General features: G+C 44.4%; 1 protein-coding gene across 4 annotated transcripts in view; it reads right to left on the bottom strand.

Moving 5' to 3' along the window:
- Positions 1-19,074, bottom strand: part of MYO18B (myosin XVIIIB) — a 242,511-nt gene that overhangs the window by 15,322 nt on the left and 208,115 nt on the right. For all 4 annotated transcript variants that reach the window (XM_077160698.1, XM_077160699.1, XM_077160696.1 and 1 more), the window contains exons 39-40: positions 9,358-9,402; positions 8,655-8,792 (exon numbers count right to left, since the gene is read on the bottom strand). In XM_077160698.1, coding sequence (XP_077016813.1) covers positions 8,655-8,792; positions 9,358-9,402 — 183 coding nt within the window. The remainder of the gene's footprint in view (positions 1-8,654; positions 8,793-9,357; positions 9,403-19,074) is intronic.

Raw genomic sequence — 19,074 nt, 5'->3', positions numbered from 1 at the left:
TAAATATAAATGATGACAGAGGGGGAGTGCTTCTGTCTAAATCTTTTCTTTTTAAACCAAGATCTGCAAGCCAAATGTACAGGGCTGCAAATGTTTACTGAAAGCAAATCTTCCCCAGAAAAAGGCAAAATAGTAATGTCAACTTTTAGCTGAACGAAAAGCAGTTGTGTTAAGTCGGAACCAAGGCAAATGATACATACAACAGTAATTAGCGAAGATTACACAGTAATTAAAATCACGATGATTATGCGAGTGAGAATAATTTATACAATAATCTCCATGCTCACATTGAAATATGGTACAAGTCCAATGGCAACAGTGGAGAGTTGGGTTCGGTAATAAATTCAAATCACAGCATCACTAATTACGTGGTGACAGATCAGACATGAAAACTTAAGTATAAATAAAGCCTTTGACCAGGATACACAGTTTTATTTGGGTTTCTCGGGGCTACAGAATGGGGGACCCCAAAGTCTCTAATGTGCTCTCTTTTTCTCTGTTTCTCTCTCTTTTTCTCTGTTTCTGTCTCTTTTTCTCTGTTTCTCTCTCTCTTTCCCCTCTCCTTCTCTCTCTCCATTTTCTCTCTTTATCGCCTTATCTATCCCATGGTTCATTCCCTTGGTGAAGAACATGAACTCTGCTAATTCTTTTCACTTACCCAGCATGTTCTCTTGCCTCAGGTGATGGTACCCCATTGTCCTTTGGGGAACCCCGCCTTCCTCATTGTTCCTCACACCCTGTTTCCCAGGGTGTTCATATCAGGTATGAATAATCACTCAGGCTTAGGGCAAGAGGAACCTCTATTCCTCTTGTCCGTGCTGACCGGTTCAGTGGCGAACATGGGACTTACTCCGAGCCAAACCTTTTCTTGCTGAGAAGAGAGAAACTTCTTTACTGTTGGACTTGGTGTGATGCAGACATGAGCTTGGAGCTGCTGGCCGCCATTGTGCTGCTTCAGAAAGGAGCCATCACAGAGGAAAGCAGAGCAGAGAGGTGGAGGGACCAAATTCCAATGGTAATTTTTAAATCTTTGAATCCAACAGTGCCCACCTTTGGGTTTCCCAACTGCATGATACAATAAATTTTCCTTTTTTTTTCTCAAGCCAGTTTGAGTTGGATTTTATTTCATCTACACCCATAAGAATCCTAACTAATACATTATGCAGAGATGACCCAACCTTTCCCTGGATCCAGACCAGAATTTATAACCTTCTGGGCAGTTGCACTTAAATGTCCCCAAGCACATTAAGTGCATTCAACATATTTAAACTTCTGTTCACTAAAACTCCACCTTCACTGCCAAGAGACTCTGCTGTGCTCTTTGTTTCCTCCTGGGAGCCTAGCCCACTTATACAATCTCTGGTATTTGGAGCACCCAGTTACAGTTTTCCCAAGTCAGGCCTGTCAGCATCACTGCCTCCCAGAATAGCGTTCCCTGGCCTGGCCTGGGATGAAGGGAGGGGTGGAAGGGAACGTCTGCTTACTAAACACCAATTTCGTGCCAGGCCTTCTGCCAGCCATTCTACAGCTATTACTTCTTTATCCCTGCAAGGGGTCATTACCAAGCCTATTTCACAGAGGAAGGACTGAGACTCAAAGCTGGTAACCTCTTCATGGCCAGACAGGTTGCAAGTAGCAGAGCTCCAGTTAGAAACCAGGTCTACCAGCTCGAAGGTCTCTGTCTTTTCCTTACCCCAGGAAGAGACCTGCCAGATCCCAGTTTAACATTCTGAGCCCACCACCTACCTCTGCCCTCAGTTTGCTCTATGGGAGTACCTAGCCCCAGACTTTCAGTTTTCCCCATTATATTCCTTCCATCAACCTTAGGTTTCAAATTGCTGAGAACTTGTTCTGTGATAGGAGACAAGTGAACCAGTCTGGCAAATCCGTCCTTGGTTCTTGATATTCACTTCATCCTTCTAATCACCCTGATGAGAAGCCATCTAACTTTTATCCACCTGTCCTTTATTTATTTATTTGTTCACTGACTATGGAACAGCTGTTATGTGCTAGGCGCTGTGGTTCAAGAAAGATGAAGAAAAAGTTTGCATCCTTAAGGGATTTACAGCCCAACGTAGGAGACAGACTCCTAAAGAGACTATATCAACATACTGTGGTAAGTGCTATAGGAGAGGGTCACACAGGGTCTGTGGAAGCCCAGCACAGCGGCAGCTGGCTCACCAGGTTAGGGGCGGAGAGGGTCAGGGAAAGCTTCCTGAGGCAGGTGAAGCATGTGCTGAGAGACTTGAAGGATGAGTAAGGCTTTGCCAAGAGGAAAAAGATGGAATGGGTGTTCCAGTTAGACAGAGTATGAACAAAGGACTAGGAGTGGGGAAAATGCATTGCGTATGCAGAGAGAGCCATGAGCCATTTGGGGCACAAAATTCAAAGTAGAGATAGAGGCAAGGGAGACCAGAGAGGTGGGCAGGGGCCAAATCACAAAAGACACTGTATGCCAGGCTAAGGCATTTAGATCCTATCCTGTAGGGCAGAGGCCAGCAAAGTTTTTCTGTAAAGAGCCAGATAACAAATATCTTTGGCTTTGTGGACCACATGGTCCCTGTTACAACTGCTCAAGTCTATAACTACTCAATTCTACAACTTCAGTGCAAAGATTGAATCATGTGAGATTCCTTTGTGAGATTCCTCACAAAGCCATGTTCAAGTCCCAACCCTTCGGTCTTGTGGGTACGAATTCATTTGTAAATAGAATCTTTGAAGATGTTAAGACCAAATTGAATCATGGTGGGCCTTAATTTTATATGACTGGAGTCCTTTAAGCAAAGAAAATTAGGACATGGAAGCAGGAACTACAGGAGACAGCAAGAGACAGATGGCCACGTGGCAGAGTAAGCCACCACCAGGGTATTACAGACTTCGGAGAAGGCAGGGCCTGCTGACTCCCTGAGTTTGGACTTCTACCCCTAGAACTGAGAGATAATAAATTTGTGTTGCTGAAGTCAACCAGTTTGTGGAGCCTGTTACAGCAGCCCTGGCAACAGACAATATAAAAAAAAGTGTATGGCTATGATCCAATAAATATTTATTTAAAAAACAGGTCACTGGCTAGATTTGACCTGTGGATGTTGTTTGCTCATCCTTGCTGTAGGTGATGCAAAGTCACTGAAACCAGATTTTTATTTTAGAGGGATCATATTAGGTAAAGTGTAGATGATGGACTAAGGGAGGGTGGCATAGAAAGGAATTTGTCATAGTCTAGAAGAGAAATGATGGCAGCCTGGTTTAAAGATATTAGAAATGGGGAAGGAGAGAAACAGAAAAAGTTAAGAGGCATTGGTTTCAGGGGAAACAGAACAAACAGGATTTGGAGATTAGTTGAATAGCAAAGGAGAGAAAAGGGTGATAACCCAAGATGACTCCAAAGGTTGACTCCAAAGATGACTACCCAGCTTGGGTGACTTTATGAATGACAGAACCACAGATGATACAGATGACATAGACAGTACTTACAGTGGGTGGGGAGGGATGAGTTTTCTTTTGGCCATGTTGAATTTGAGAAACCAAGAGTCATCTAGTTGGTGATCTTTGCTGTATAGGCAATTAGGTAAAATAGGTAAGTCCAATACTTGGGGGTATGCCAGGGCTGGAGTCTAGAGTTGAGAGTTATCCACTTGCAGCTGGGTAGTTAAAATTACAAGGGGAAGACGGCCTGAGGAATCAATTGGAAATACCAGCAGTCAAGCAAGAATAGCATCCTGTGAACCCCAGCATTTGGGGCATGGGATTAGTGGAAAGATACCAGGAAAACAAGTTTGAGGGCAGCCAACGAGCAGAAATGTCAACAAGACCAAGTGAGCAGAGAGTGCCAAGAAATGTGCAATAGCTGCCAGTGCAGAAGAGAAGTCCAGAAAAAGACTAAGACTGCAGAAGGTCTCCAATTTGTCTCTTTGGAAGCTTGCTGAAACATGAGAAAATTTTCAATGGTGTGATGGGGTGGGCTCCAGGCTGAGGTAAATCAAAGCATAAATGTGAAGAGAACAAGTGAAAATGGTAAGCGTAGATCACCCTTTTGAGAAGCTTGGTTCTGCAGGGAAGGAGAAGGAAGAAATAACTTGACAGGACTGCAGAGTGGTGGAAGAGGATATGAGTAGATGGGGAGGAGATGGACGTGTTAATAACCTGCAGAGGAAGAACCACTGGAATGAGGGAAATTGAGGGCTTGAGAGAGAGGGAGGACACCAGATGATGGGAGTGCTATAGGGGGCAGGACGGAATGGGATATGAATCAGCCCCAGATAGGGTGGACCTCATTTTCTGAGACCAGAGGGAAGTAAAGATGGGAACAGATAGATATGACTTTATGGAGGGCAGAGTAGCAAGCTGAGGTCATTTCATATCTGAAAGCCTTCGTATTTTATTTTTCAATGAAACAGGAATTGAAGGTGCTTCAGGAGAGTGAGGTTCCAGGAAGGGCTGGAGGCAAGCCATGATGACAGAAATGACTGACCAGTGACAAGACACAACATTAGCATTCCATACGTTTGATTAAATGCCTGCCACAGCATGAACCCCACACATGATGTAAGTGAGCAAGGCTGGGGTTCTGTTGGGTATGGGGTGGGGTCTAGAGTGAAATGGGGCTTAGACTCTGCTTGGAAAGTCTGATGTGCTGTGAAGAGCAGGGAGACCCATCATTTCTTTGAGCCTCTTTTTTTAGGAGGGCAATGGCCTTGGAGGCCGAAGTAGAGGCAGGCACAAGGCCCACTGGCCTGGCACCACCTGGAGAGAGACTCGTGAGCGCAGTGCAGCTGCCACTACCAAGCCCATAAATTCCCTTTCTGGGGGCAAAAAAGGTAATTTAGTGTCTCCATCTCCAGAAGCTCTTGCATTTATCAGCAGCAGCTGTACAATTCCTGGGCTGTAAATCATAAAGCTTTAGGAATATTTCTCTTCAGTTGACATCCCCTTATAAATAATATGGGGAGTGCTTTTTTTTTTGACAGAAGACTGTTTTCTCCCTCTCTTCTGTTTTCAGAGTGACCTTCTTTCTGAAGTCAAACTGGAAATGTCCAAGCAGCTCATTTATTGACGCCCTATGATGTGCCAGGTAATTTGGGGTACACGGGGGTCCTGTTCTCTACTATTACACAGAGACTCCTAGTAAAAAGAACACTGCACTAGTATCTATTAAAATTAAAATGCAATTGGTAATATCTATTTGGTAATATGTTTTTAGATTTAAAATGCAAATGCCTTTTGACCTAGAGACTCATTTGTCCCTGTCCTCAAGGAGGTGTGTTGTTTGAAGCCTTATAGACAATAACAAATATTAGGAAAGCACCTTAAAGTGAAATAAGAAGACTATAGGTAAAGAGACCGTGGTGCAGTTTAAGATATTTTGTAGGAATTTAATAGCATAAGATAGACTTATATGTACTTCTAAGAAAAGACCTCCAAGGCATATTGTTGAGGAAAAGAAGTATGTTATAATAATTTATATATGGCATTATATATATAATATAGTGTGATATCATTTCTAAGCCCACAAAACGCTATATATTTGCTATAGGTACACATATATGTTTATAAGTACATAGAGAAAGATGTAGAAGGATGCACACCAAACTGAAGATGGCAGGTACCTCTGGGAAGGGAGCTGAGATTAAATGGGTGCAAAGGGGACTTTATCCTTCTCCTCTGTATTTTAAGTGCTTGTAGTGGGGCAGAAATGTTTACAGATTGTGTTTAATTAAAAGGAGACAGAAACCAAGGCACCTGAACTCTACGGCATTCCCTACCACTGATTTGGGCAAGATACTTTCTTCTGCAGACCTCAGATTTTCTCATTCCTGATGAGCAAATTGGATTAGATAATCCCAATGGTTCTTTCCAACTCTAGAATTTTCAAGTCTTCAAACACATTCCAAGGGAGGGGCTCAACATTTCAGGACCTAATGACATGGGATAGATATGATCTGGTGCTTACTAGGCATTTGATGAATATTTCTGGATGAATGCCGAATAATGATTCCTGGGCAATAGTAATATTAACAATGGGCCAGAACTTTCCAGATGAGTGAGCCTCCTCTGGATAAATGACAGTGTTCAGAGAGCCATGGCAGTCTGACAAATACAAATTCAGGCTTCGAAGCAATTCAAATATGGGTTCACTAATCAGTTGTGTAACATTGGGCAAATTGAGCTATAATCACTGCTGAGCTATGACCAAGTACAGTTCACATTCTGCTTTAGCTTGGTGTGTGGTCAACTATTCACTCAAAAGCTATTTACTGAGCACCAACTGTGTGCCTGTCCTGGGGGTAATGACATAAAGAAGGCAGAACAGGAGCTTAGGGTCCTTCCTTGCAAATATATGAGTGCTCTCCTTGCCTTCTGCCCCGTGGCTGTCCTTGGCTCAGACACCTCCACTCTGACCTGTAGCTAGGACATACCAAAGGACAGCTGCAGGAGCTGGGGTAATTGTCTATGCACAGACAAGAAGCTCTGCTTTTCTGGGGATCAAATTCCCCTTCTGTAAAATGTAGCTAGTGATACCTGCCTCCCAGGATTCTTCTGAGCATTAAATAGATGATACTACTAATCAAGCAGCTAATTTTGTTGTGCTCTTTCGAGGTGCCAGCCACAGTGCTAAGAGCAACTGGTGCACCATCTCATCATCCCTGACAACAGCCCTGGCTTACTACTCATGAGGAAAGAGGAACGGAGCAGCTAAGCCACTTGTCTGAAGCCTCCCAGTGACAGAGGAGGAAATGGAGGAATGGAGGCCAGACACTGTGGCTTCAGACCATGCCCTGCAAACCACTAGAACCTGCCCTCTCTCACACAAACAGGAACAAAACTACACATGGTAATCCGAGGGCAGAGGTTCCCTACCATGCACCCTACTACAATTATAATTATGAAACCTGGATATCGTGTTAGTGGTCACTCACACTGGAAAAAGCAAAGGTATCTAATTTCAGAAGAGAGGAAGGTTCCCATCTTTGGGGTTCACAAAAAATGAGGCTCCTCCACAGAGAACTCTTTGGTAATTAAGAGCAGTCATCAGACAAGTTTGCTTTAATTAACTCCTCAGATACACCCCATTCTTGGAACTGCCCTTTGATATATTCACCATCAAATCTTTCAGTCTAAGACTATCTGCAGACATTCACCAGACATTTGCTGAATGTGCACGAAAGGTTAGCATGAACTCCCACCCCCTTCTTTTGGTAGAGACAACCCTCTGCTGCAGTGCGAACACATTTTAAGTTGGTATGCTGGTTTAAAACTGTTATGTACCCCAGAAAAGCCTCGTTCTCCTAATCTAATCTAATCTGGTGGGGGCAGACCTGTTGTTGGGTGGGACCTTTTGATTAGGTTGTTTCCATGGAGATGAGAGCCCGCCCACTCAAGGTGGGTCTTAATCACTCACTGGACTCCTTTAAGAGAGGAACATTTTGGAAAGGACACAGATGTTTTGGAGATGCAGAAAGAAAATGCCCTTAGGGAAGCCGGAATTGAGAGAGCCGTTTGAAAACAGAAGCCAGAAGAGAAGGACATCAGACATCACCATGTGCCTTCCATGTGACAGAGAAACCCCAGATGCTATTGGCCTTTCTTCAGAGTCAAGGTCTTTCTATGGATGCCTTAGTTTCAACATTTTTTATGGTGGCTTGAGAACTGTAAATGTGTAACCTAATAAAGGCCCCGTGTAAAAGCCAACCCACATCTGGTATATTACATTCTGGCAGCTTTAGCAAACCAAAGCAGTTGGGAAGGGTGGTCTGTGTTTACCTCGTTAGTATGTGATTTTTCTTTCTATCTTATCACATCGGTCCTTCTGTTACCACAGAAGCAGTGTATATTTCATCTTACTTAGATATCTGCTTAATCCATAATTTCTGATTTATGATCATTAATTACATAATTACCTAATTAGTCCTCCTAATTACAAGAGAACTGCCCTTTGCAAAGGAAAACCAAGTGAATTCAGAGAAAAGGAACTGAGATGCAAAAGGGAAGATGGGTTTAAGTCCTACAACCCCAGGTGAATCATGAGATCCGTTTGTTGGGGTAATTCACTGTTGGCAATCCTACAGATGTGTGAAGATCCCATGACTGAATTCATCTCCCTCTGTGGTAGGGAAGGGACAAAATCTAGGCAGTCACACAAAGCTAAAATCTCTAAGTGAGAAATCATCCAACCCAACTTTATAATGATTCTTGTTTTTAAGAACTTAAATACATTTTTTTAGGAAGAAAAATTATATCCATAACTTTCTATATGTAGAAAACTAATATGACTTTCTTTAAATAGAAGGTAACGATAATAAATAAACCCACTACAATAAATAAATTCTATTAAAATAGAAAAATATTCACCCCTGTGCTGGGAATGTAATCTGGAAAGCCATGCTTTAAGAAGGGCTGCATTAGATCCTCATCATTTCAACCATTTGAGGTAGTAAATACAATTATATTTCCTGTTTCACAGATGCGAAAATAGAGGCTCAGAGAGGGTAAGGGACCCAGCTAGAAAGTAGCAGGGTCATACCTCGAGCCATCAGGAGCACGCTTGTCTTTGCTAAGTCAGAGGAAACAGAAGACTTAAAAAAAAAAAAAAAACAGCCTGTAAAGTCTGAGATTCTTCAAGCACTGACCATCCAGAGGCAGCAGAAAGGAACTCTTACCTTGGGCTGAGTATGTGGCTACTGCTGACTGTTTGTCGGGAGGGGCTCCTCGTGGGGTCTGTAGCCAGGGAAAGAGTGCAGCTCAACCAGGACTGCAGACTGCTCTCTGGCTGGGAGCTGAGGACGGAAACGTTATCCCTAGGACAAAAATGCAGGAGGCTGTCAACACAATGACAACTATAACAACAACCACAAGTAGATACCTTCCCCTTAGCATAGCCAGATACTCTAAGTATTGTATGCACAGAACCTTGTGCAGTGCTCACTACACCATCCCTGAGAGGGGGAGAACCAGTGACATTCCCATTATACAGATGGGAGTACTAGGATTTGTGGGGGGGCCAATTTGTGACTTGGTTAAGATTACCCAGCTTTGGTAACAGAGATGGAATGCAAACCCGTTCCCTCTGACCCCACTGTCCACTGTACTAACCACTGCACTCTCTCTTAGGGAGAGAGCAAAATCCATGCTCCAATCCAGAAGTTGAGGTCTCTCCAATTTTACGGTAAATCTGGCATTGAATTTTTTACCAAATGATGGGCTTGTCTCTGCTAAAAAACGTTTAATCACATGTCCCCAGTACTATATGTATGACCCTGGAGCCAGGACTCTCATGGAGCATTGCTGACAGTTCTCCAAGTGGACATGGATGTTTCCTCTGTAAACTGGACACAAACAACCACAGCCTCTGGGTTAACTTACATCTCTTTTCTGCCACTGCCACCACAATCCACTGCTGACTGGACACTAGAAGAGGACACGAGAAAGAGTCTGTTATCCTGTGCTTCTGGAGGCTGGGGAAAAAGACCATCTTTGATGTGAGACAGGCTTGGTTTGCTTCCAACCTTCGCTGCTGTGTGATCTTAGACAAGTTGCTTATCTTCTCTGAGCCTCACTGCCTTTCTGTGTAAAAGGTGCTGATAATGGGGCTCTGACACCAGAAAGTGGAACAGAGTAGATGAGATAAACCCTTGTAACGATCTCAGCATGATTCCTGGCAAACAGATAGTGGTAATTAAATGGTAGCAACCATTACCCCACTCTTGTTTTAGCACAGGTGGTACATCTGTTATTAATAATGCCATTACTGTCAACAAACAAGGCGTTTATGTTCTCTGTGAGTACTAGCAAATCAGAAGTGGGGGTTGTTTTCCAGGGCATCCTAGGTACTCTAAGATCATAGCAGCAATTCTTTCGGGATTACTCCTTCAACAAATGTGCTCTGCATGCCATCTCATTTAGTCAGTCTACCTGTCTCCATTTTAGAGATGAGAAACTTGACACCCTGGTCAGACGTCATGCAGCTTTGAATCCCAGGCATGTAGGACCTTATTAAGCTCATGCTTTTAACTAGTGTGCACAAATGTGGAGAGGTAAAGCTGAAACCTCAGATACCTGAGACATAATTTTCATCCTGGCTCCTTCGGCTGGAAGCTCCTGGTTTCATTCCCTGCTGGAACTTGAGCAAAGCTTCCTTGGTAAGAACTGGCTGCATCACTGCTCCTTTGACCCCACTCTCTAGGTGCTGAGCCCTTTGGAACTTCTAATTACCTGCCTGTGTTCCCACTGGACAGCAAGAGCCCCTCCTGGGTCAGGAGTATGTCTTATTTATCCCTGTAGCCCTTGGGTTCAACAAAGAGCCCAGGTCAGATCAGAAGTTGTTATGGAGAATCCTTGGGAATCCAATACAATAGGGGTCATTAGTTTTTGTAAATAAACACCTGTTTCTGTAAATAAAGTTCTGTAACACAGCCACATTCATTTACTTTTGGCCACAGATGCTTTTGTGCTACATTAGCAGAGTTGAATAGTTGCCACAGAGAATGAATGGTCCAAAAAGCCTAAAATATTTACTACTTGGTCCCTTAAAGAAAAAGTCTACTAACCCCTACAACAAAGCAAAAGCACCTCTTGTGAATGACCCCGTGGCAGACAGAATAATGGCCACCCAAACACGTCTACACCCTAATCCCAAGACCTGTGATCATATTTCCTTCCCTGGCAAAGGGACTTTGCATATGTGATTAAGGTTAAGTATCTTGAGGTGGGAAGATAATCCTGGATTATCCAGGTGGACCCAATCTAATCACATGGTCCTTAAAAGCAGAGACCCTTTCCTGGCTTTGGACAATGAGAGATGTGACTGTGGGTGATTAGTCAGGGAGATGCAAAGTTGCTGGCTTTGAAAATCTGGAAGGAACCACACGCCAAGGAATGCAGCAGCCTTTAGACACTGGAAAAGGCCAAGGAACAGATTCTCCCCTAGAGCCTCCCAAAGGAAGGAAACCCTGCTGAAACCTAGACTTAAGTGCAATGAGACCCATGTAGGACTTCTGACCTTCAGAACAAAATAAATCTGTGCTGTTTTAAGCTACCAAGTTTTTGGTAATTTGCTATAGCAGCAACAGGAAATCCCTGCAGTAGGACAGAAACACCTTTTATGAATGATCCCAAATCCTACTGAAGATCTATCTAAAAAGTTTTGATGTGTCATTCAAAAAACCATTTGAAAATATTCCTTCTCCTTTTCTTTTAACTTTAATAATTGAAATGGTAACTGAACCCCAATCCTTCTGCCAATGATCTGAGCCTTTTCTGAGGCTCTGTGCTGGACCAGGGCTTCTGCAGGCTGAGGAAAAAACACCATTTTTTTTGGTCTTGTCTCAGCATCAGACTGAGAGAAGAGATGACTGAATTCTAGTACCCTCATGGTCACTGGCTGCTGAATGGATTTAGCCAGGTCTCTTCCCTGCTCTAGGCCTCAGTGTCTCCACCTGTGAAATAAGGAGTTTGGCCCAATGAGTTCCGAGACTCTGTCCAGCTCAGATGCTTGAAAATTATGAAATGCAGAAGATGCATTTAGGTCTTAGAGCAGGAGTTCTGGGTCTTTTGTGAGAAAGTGTTATGAAGAATATAGAGTTTTCACCTCCTGAAATGCACAAACACTGACTCAGATTTTTTGTGAAATTTCTGACGATTCATAGAACTATTTGGAACTCATGCATGGATACCCCCGCCCGCCCTGACTTAGCAGTTTACAGATCCCAGAAAGAACATGGGCTCCAGCTGACCAAAGTCGCTGAGAATGTGACCTTTTGGAAGGGTGGCTGAGGAAAGAGGACTACACTTTCTGGATGCTTAGGGAATAAGGAAGAGTTAAGGGCCCATGAGGACGGAACGGCATGGAATGCCTGGGGACCGTAACATCTTCACAATCCTAACACAACTTGCCTCGGATTCTGCAGGAGCTCTCTAGGTTTGGCAGCCAGGGACACTTCTCCCCATACTTACTTGTTTAAAAAACAATCTTTAGTTGAACATAACACTTAGAAAAGTCTACATAGCCCAATAACTAATCAAAGTATGTCCTAGTGTTAATTTTTGTCCATCCGTTTACCCTGACTCTAGGAGTCCCGTGGGTGGACTCAGGGTTCAGACTGCTCCCCTTCTAAAACGGCTCTTTCCTGCCACACTAGAAACACAGCCACTCTTCACGTTGTCCACTTGCTTTGTGCCTTGAAGGCCAATCTGTACGGACCACATCAATGGGCTCCCTGCCCTCTGGCTTCCCCTGGGCTCAGCTAATGGAGAATGCACCTAACAAAAGGAAGGGAAGTGGGAGGAGAGGAAAGCTGCAGTGTTTCTGTTTCTGGCTTTCTCCTTACTGACTCTCCTCAGGCTGGCTCCTCCCAGGCAGCCCTCTCTACTCAAGCTCTCTCAATCTCTCTCTCTCTGGATTCCAACTCGAGCATCCTCTCATGGCCCCTTCAAGCCTAGCAGTAGTTAAAGCTTCCAGTTACTGCTGGTCCCTAGGTGCTGCACCATTCCTTGTCACTTCCCTACATCCTGCCCTCACCTTTGTAAATAGTCCCTTTATTATGCTCTTCTTGTTTGGTGTATGCCTTCTGGGTTTTGCCAGACTCTGACTATCCCAATAGCTAATCTCAAAATTAGTTTCCCCCTTAAACAGGAAGAATCTGGAAAAGAACTGGCCATGAGGACAAATTTTAAAAAGGCAGGTAAGAGAGTTTATTAAAAATAAGCCTATAGGGTGGGCCACGGTAGCTCAGCAGGCAGAGTTCTCACCTGCCATGCCAGAGACCTGGGTTCTATTCCCGGTGCCTGCCCATGCAAAATAATAATAATAATAATGTCTATAAAAAAATAAGCCTACAGTATTTGCACACTTGCTGCTTCTGTCTGCAAACCTATAATGCTGAATTTGGCAAAGAACCTCAAAGGTAGTAGTCAAAGCCTGCCAGGCAGTCTGTCTTCCCTTCCATGATGAAACCATTCAGAGCAAGGGTGGTCCCCAATCGGCACCACACACTGCTTGCCATCTGGGAAGTTCTCAACAAGTAGAGTATGTTTAAAATAAACAGGTTGGATTGAGAAGGGCTTCAGGAAAGCACATCACACCTTTACTGTATGAGAAAATGCCAAGGACAACTAATGCCTTATCCTGGGGTGGTCTACAGTGGAGACTTGGGGCAGGGGGTAGGAAAGACTTTCAGGTAGAAGTAGGAGGAGTTTTGTTCTGACTAATTCTGAGAAGCATTACACTAGACGGGCAGAAATCACCACTAAGCTGACTTCACACAGGTCACAGATGATTGGCTCGGGCAGGGGCTGGAGTCTGTGCCATGGTTCTTGGCATCCTCGAGTTCTGGGAGACCCTACAGGGGCTAGCAACGGGGCAGGGAGAGCGGTCTGAGGAGGGGGCTCAGCCCCAAAACTGCCTCTCTGCACTCCATCCCAAGCTAGGGTTTTCTATAATAGTTTGATTTATTTAAAAAAAAAAAAAAAGGAGGGGTTCTACTTAAAGGAGGGAGTTTGAAAACCATTGACCCTCATTCAGCACATGAGGAAACAATCTCTAGGTTGCAAACTCCATGAGGCCGATCCACACCTGCCTTGTTCCCTCTTCTACCTCCTGTCCTAATAGGGAAGTTGCCCAATGATTACGGTCTACTGAATGGGAAAAGGAGAGGCCCCCGGAAGGCAGAGGACCCATCCAAGGTCCTGATCGCTTTGGTGGGACAGTCAGGACTGGGGCCCTTGTCTAACATTTCCCCCACCTTTGTGCAGGTGGCTTTAAAGAAAAGAACTTGTGCTAGGCATTTGTAAACATGGGATTGCTGATGAGCAAGGCAATTAATTAAACATCCAGATGTATCCCTTTAGGGTGAGTCTTTGCCAGACAATGCCAATCCAAATGCAAACATTTCCTGGGGAATAACACACAAATCCACTGGCCTTCATAGCACAGCTACCAACATCAGCTGACTGGAATGACAGGCTTGTTACTTTACAGAAAACAAAGACCTTGACAAGGGAAAGGAGGAAGAAGGGGTACCCTCGGCAGGTGACAGAAGAAATTGATCATTACAAGCAGGGGTTAGGGTCACCCTGGAGTCATAGACCGACTGCTCACTATGTGGACTTAGGCAAGTTTCTTGACTTCTATGGGCCTCAGTTCCCTCATCGGGAAACTGGGAATGATAATGGTACCTAGTACCAAACTGAGGAAGTTGTGAGGACCATGCATGTAAAATGGGTAGTACGGTGCCTGGCACAAACTGAACCCTCAAAAAAGGGTCCCTAATAATACTATTACTATTATTTCCTTTAATACCAGAGAAGAAAAAGTAATTTGGAGCCATATCTCCCTGCAATTCCCATTAGCTGGATATCTAGACCTTCTGGGCTAGAAACATGCTTAGAAAGTCTGGTGGCCTGTGGGCAGCCCTGAAACATCTACTATCCTGCAGTAGAGCCCTATGTTGTAATTTGGACTGATGCAACAACCTTCTAATACTAATGGACAAATGCTTTAAGCTAACCCTCCGGGCCTGAGGCACACTCATCACTCATAGGGGACAAACTATAGGTTAAGAGAGTTGTAGGAAAAGGGATGTGGGCAGGTCCAAAGACTATGCAATATGTAGCAGGAAACTTTGTGCTGTGGTCGGGACCTGGGCTGATGCCCTCAGTGGCAGCTGCAATCTTTGGTTAGAGCCAGATCTTTCTATTTGTCCTGCTGCAGTCTAAGTTTAGCCTGGTTAAAAAGATTTATGTTGGAGAATGTCCAACTTACCCTTAGGACAGCAATAGAGGATTCCTTTCCAGAGACTGCACCTCAGATTGAGCTAACTGGACTCGACAGACTCAGCAGATCCAGGAGTCAGAGGTCTTTTCATTGACCTCACCATATCATCCCCAATGCCCCAGCCAAGGCAAGAGACTTAGTCACCCCAGACTCTGGGCTGGGAATAGACGGCGCTGTCTTTCGGCCAATGCATCTCTTCCTCCATGAGTAATGAGCATGCTCCAGGAACAGCTTAAAGCGTTCCTCCATTAATCTAAGAGGGCTGATGCCACTGTCTAAGTTACAGGTTGCTAGTGCAGGATAGAACATGCTTAAATTCTTAAATTCTGCTGCACAGGTCACCTGGCTTTCTAAGCACGTAGCCACATTTCCAGCCTGGAAGGCCTGTGGTAATTCCCAACATGGGGAAATGTGACTTTTCATAATTCGAACAAGTCTCTCGAAGAACCTCACCTCCAGCGGAAACTCTCTCTCTCTCTCCTGTGGTGGGTCTGAATCCTAATTGAGAGCTCAGTTTGGAGAAGTAGCTCAGACTGGTCCCCTCAGGCTCCAGTGCAAACTTTTAACCCCAGAGGATGAGACAATTGAGAGGCAAGTGCAGCATGGAGCAGCCAGGATGGGGAAGAGGGCAGGCTGCTTGGGTTCTGGGGTAAGTGCTGGGAGCTCTGTTCTGGACAGTGGCTTAACAGCCTAGCAATCCATATATTGCCTTTTACTGTTGATAACTGATTTAATTACACTGTGACCAGGGAAACCTGGTTTGCACAATATTCTTTCAAACTTGTTGAGACTTCTTTGTGGACATTCCCCCCCCATTCCTGTGGTATTATTGAAACCCATGCTTCATATGAATCTCAAATCAAAGTGAGAAGGCAATGATTTAGGTTCAAGGTCTGTTGGGAATTAGCAAATGCTTCTTAAGAACCACCCTAGGATCTTGGCTGGTTTAATCAGGATCTTGGGAGCGTGATCTACGCAGCTGCTTGAACCCATGCACAGAAAGGCCTGCGCTTGCATTAATGCTTTGCTGTTGCTGTCTTGGAATCTAAACTTTTTAGCAAGTAGCCCACATTTTCATTTCACTCCAGATCCCACAAATTATGTAGCCAATCCTGTGTGGGGTCCTACGGCATTTCAAGGAACTGGGGGACTCAGTAGGCTTCTGTGAGACTTTTCAAGAGGTGTTTGACTTATCAGGAGGGGAAGAAAGGTTTGGAAGAGGAGGAAGGAGAAGGAGAGAAAAAGAGAAGGAAGGAGAGCCACTTCTCCCTTGTTTGACACCTTCCTCCAGGCATACTGGCCTTCCTTTGCTTCAGAAAACATGCCTAGCTCCTTCCCCACTGGCTGTCTGCCTTTCTCCCAGGGCTGGTTCCTTCTCCTCATTCAAATGCCTTTGTTTCAGACAGCCTGTTTCCACCTACGCTGCTGTTTCTCACAGGGCCGTACTCTTTGCCTTCATAACTTCTAATATAGTTTATCTCTGTTGTGTACTGGTCTGTTTACATTATTCATCTGTCTCACATGCACACACACACACTCCACCCACCCCTCATGAGAATGTAGGTTCCAAGAAGGCAGGGACCATATCTGTATTCTTCCTCTCTGTTGCTAGCACTCAGGAATTCAACACATCTGGTCTCTAGTCACAACTTCAACAGTTTGTTTCTGCCTGACCTTGGGCAAGTTTTTCAACATCTCTTCATCTATAAGCTGGAGAACAGCAATAACGAGAAGCAGGGAGATATCACAAACACTTAACACAATGCCTGGTGTGGAAAAGGTGCTCAGAAGGAACTTATCAAACAAATGAATGCAGGAAATAAATAATTATCAAGCCCGTGATATGTACAAGGCACTGCACTGGATTTCTCTTCCAATCATCGACACATTTTACAGATGAAGAGACTGAGGTTCAGAGAGATCGAATAGCTTGAATAACTTGCTCAGATTCATGCAGAACTTAACAATGAGATCTTTGCTTGGAACTCAGGTTTGTTGAAATCCAGAGTCTACGCCCTCCTCATTTCTTACCACACTTCTAGTCACAATAATCCAACACATCGCATGGGGCTTTTCCATGTACACAGTATATCTCTTTATACCTAGTGTTTTATTGTCATTTCGTACCTCCAAACAACCCTGAAAATACAGGTGAGGTCTCTTGCAACTTTAGCAACATTGACTCAGGTGCTGAGTGGAAACTAGAAATCCAAATGAGGAAAAGACATCAGAAGTCTAGAAGGAGGAAGATTTAAGGCCCTAGAGACAAACGATGATGAAAGGGCAGACAGAAAGCTAGAGCACAAATCGGATCCTAGCACGCCCAGGCCCTGTAGCCCAGAACAGCCGGATCAGAGCAGTGAGTGAAGCATGACGTCTGTCTGAGCATCTGCCACCTGGGGTCTGGATAGAAAAAGGTGTCCTCTATTAGGATGAGGGTGAGGGCTGGTCCTAGAAGATCCCCCATTAACAGAGTCTGGAGTGAAGCCTGTGGCCCTCAATGACCCCATCAATCTCACTCCCCAGGTGACAAGTCTGTTCCTTGTTTCTTGTCACACCTTCTGCCCAGCCTGTCACCCACATCTCCAAGTACCAGTCTCTTTCTAAAGTTGTTATTTTTATAATTTTTATTGTTTATTAGAAAATCAATCTTTTGTTATACAATTGAAATGGTTCAAAAATTTTGCTCATTGGCAAAAAAAAAAAAAAAAAACCAACACCACAAGAAACAACTAGCATAACATGGCCATTAATTCCCATTATAATTAATGCAAAAGCTGTAGCGTTTCTATTAATAGCAAAGCCAGCCCAAGCATCAAGCGGGTAATGTCGACAATAGGGTTTGTAATTACAGGCGTAAGTTCTACCATGGCGCTAATAAAACTGGAGGTGGGGGCGGTGGAGGGGATCCTAAATGTAATCAGGAACTGGGAAGCTGCTGCAACGTCAGTATTTGCCATTTCACCAGCAGTTTGGCAGCTGTGCAAATTAGCAGGGAATGGTGAAAACACTTGTAATGGGCATGGAAGGCATTTTTGCACAAACTGCAGAAGAGTTTTTAGATAAAGCCCTTTATTTAGAGGGGTTTTAGAGTCCACTGGGTCTCCTTCTTGTTGCAGCCGAGCTGAGCATGAACACATGGGAGAGTTTGAGGTTCCATGCCTCTGAGCAGCTTATGAACCGCCCAGGACTGGATCAAGGGCATGAGCTTGTCACATCCTAAAATCGGGCATAGAACTTCCTAACATAATGTGCAAAATTTCCTAAACAGGACATTAGCATAGCTCAGCATATGTGTATGTGGTCATCACAGAAATTCTGGAAAATCTAAGTAAGAAAAGAACATAATAAACCATCAGTAATGCCTTCCTTCAGTATTAGAATGTTGGTGTATCTCCATCCAGCCTTTTCTCTTCACTAGGTGAGGTGAGCTCTAAGAATGAACAATGCCCGGCTTTTCCTATCTGTTCTGCCCCTATCTTGCCTGTACTTTGGCAAGTCATATGCTGGCCCCTGCTTCTTCCCTGTTAAGAGGGAAGGGACCTGCACAGATCTGAGTGGGAAATTCAGCAGATCTGGATTCTGACATAGTGCTTGACTCTTACTAGCTTTGTGAACTTGAACTTCTTGGGGCCCAGGGTCCCCACGGCCTGACATTTGGCTGTTCCGGCTATAGCATGAACCAGCCCCCAGCAAGAGAAAGACCAACAAGGTTTGGTTTCCCAGGCAGCCCACACATGTGACTGTTGGGGTGGCTCGTGGGCTATGTGAGGGATTGCATCTGCAGGTCAGTTTAAGGCACCCTGTTCCTTGGAGGTCTGTCCTTGCTGCTAAGACTTCTCTGCAGAGGCTAGGATGGAGTCTTTGATTCCCTACAAGGCCAGCTCGGGGGACTGGATGCTCTGGGTCGTCTGCAGTGGCTAGATGCCCGGGTCCATGTACCAAGTTAGGAAACCTCAAACTCTTTCAACCGAGCAACCCACATATGGCCTGGGGCAGCTTGGGACCCAAGTAGAAAGGGTGTTTAGAAGCTTGTCTTTTGAGAAATGAGAGAATCCCTGACATTGAACTTGGGTGATCTCACCAGCTCTCTCACCCAGCACCCTTAAATCAGTGGTTGCCTTTCTAAATTAGAACTCATTATCCTGTATCAAAATAGCTTGTACTTATACAGCATTTAAATGCCCCAGTATTACCCTAAACAATGTTCATATATTAAGCCATTTAATTTTCATTAACAACCCTACAAAATTAGGTGATGGGTTGCATATACAAAACTGCTGGTTGTAGGTCCAAGGTGCTTGACTCTT

This window comes from Tamandua tetradactyla, chromosome 5 (genome assembly GCF_023851605.1).
Source record: "Tamandua tetradactyla isolate mTamTet1 chromosome 5, mTamTet1.pri, whole genome shotgun sequence".
Classification (NCBI taxonomy): Eukaryota; Metazoa; Chordata; class Mammalia; order Pilosa; family Myrmecophagidae; genus Tamandua; species Tamandua tetradactyla.
Note: the sequence above shows the minus strand (reverse complement) of the source record. Positions and strands in the feature narration are given on the sequence as shown.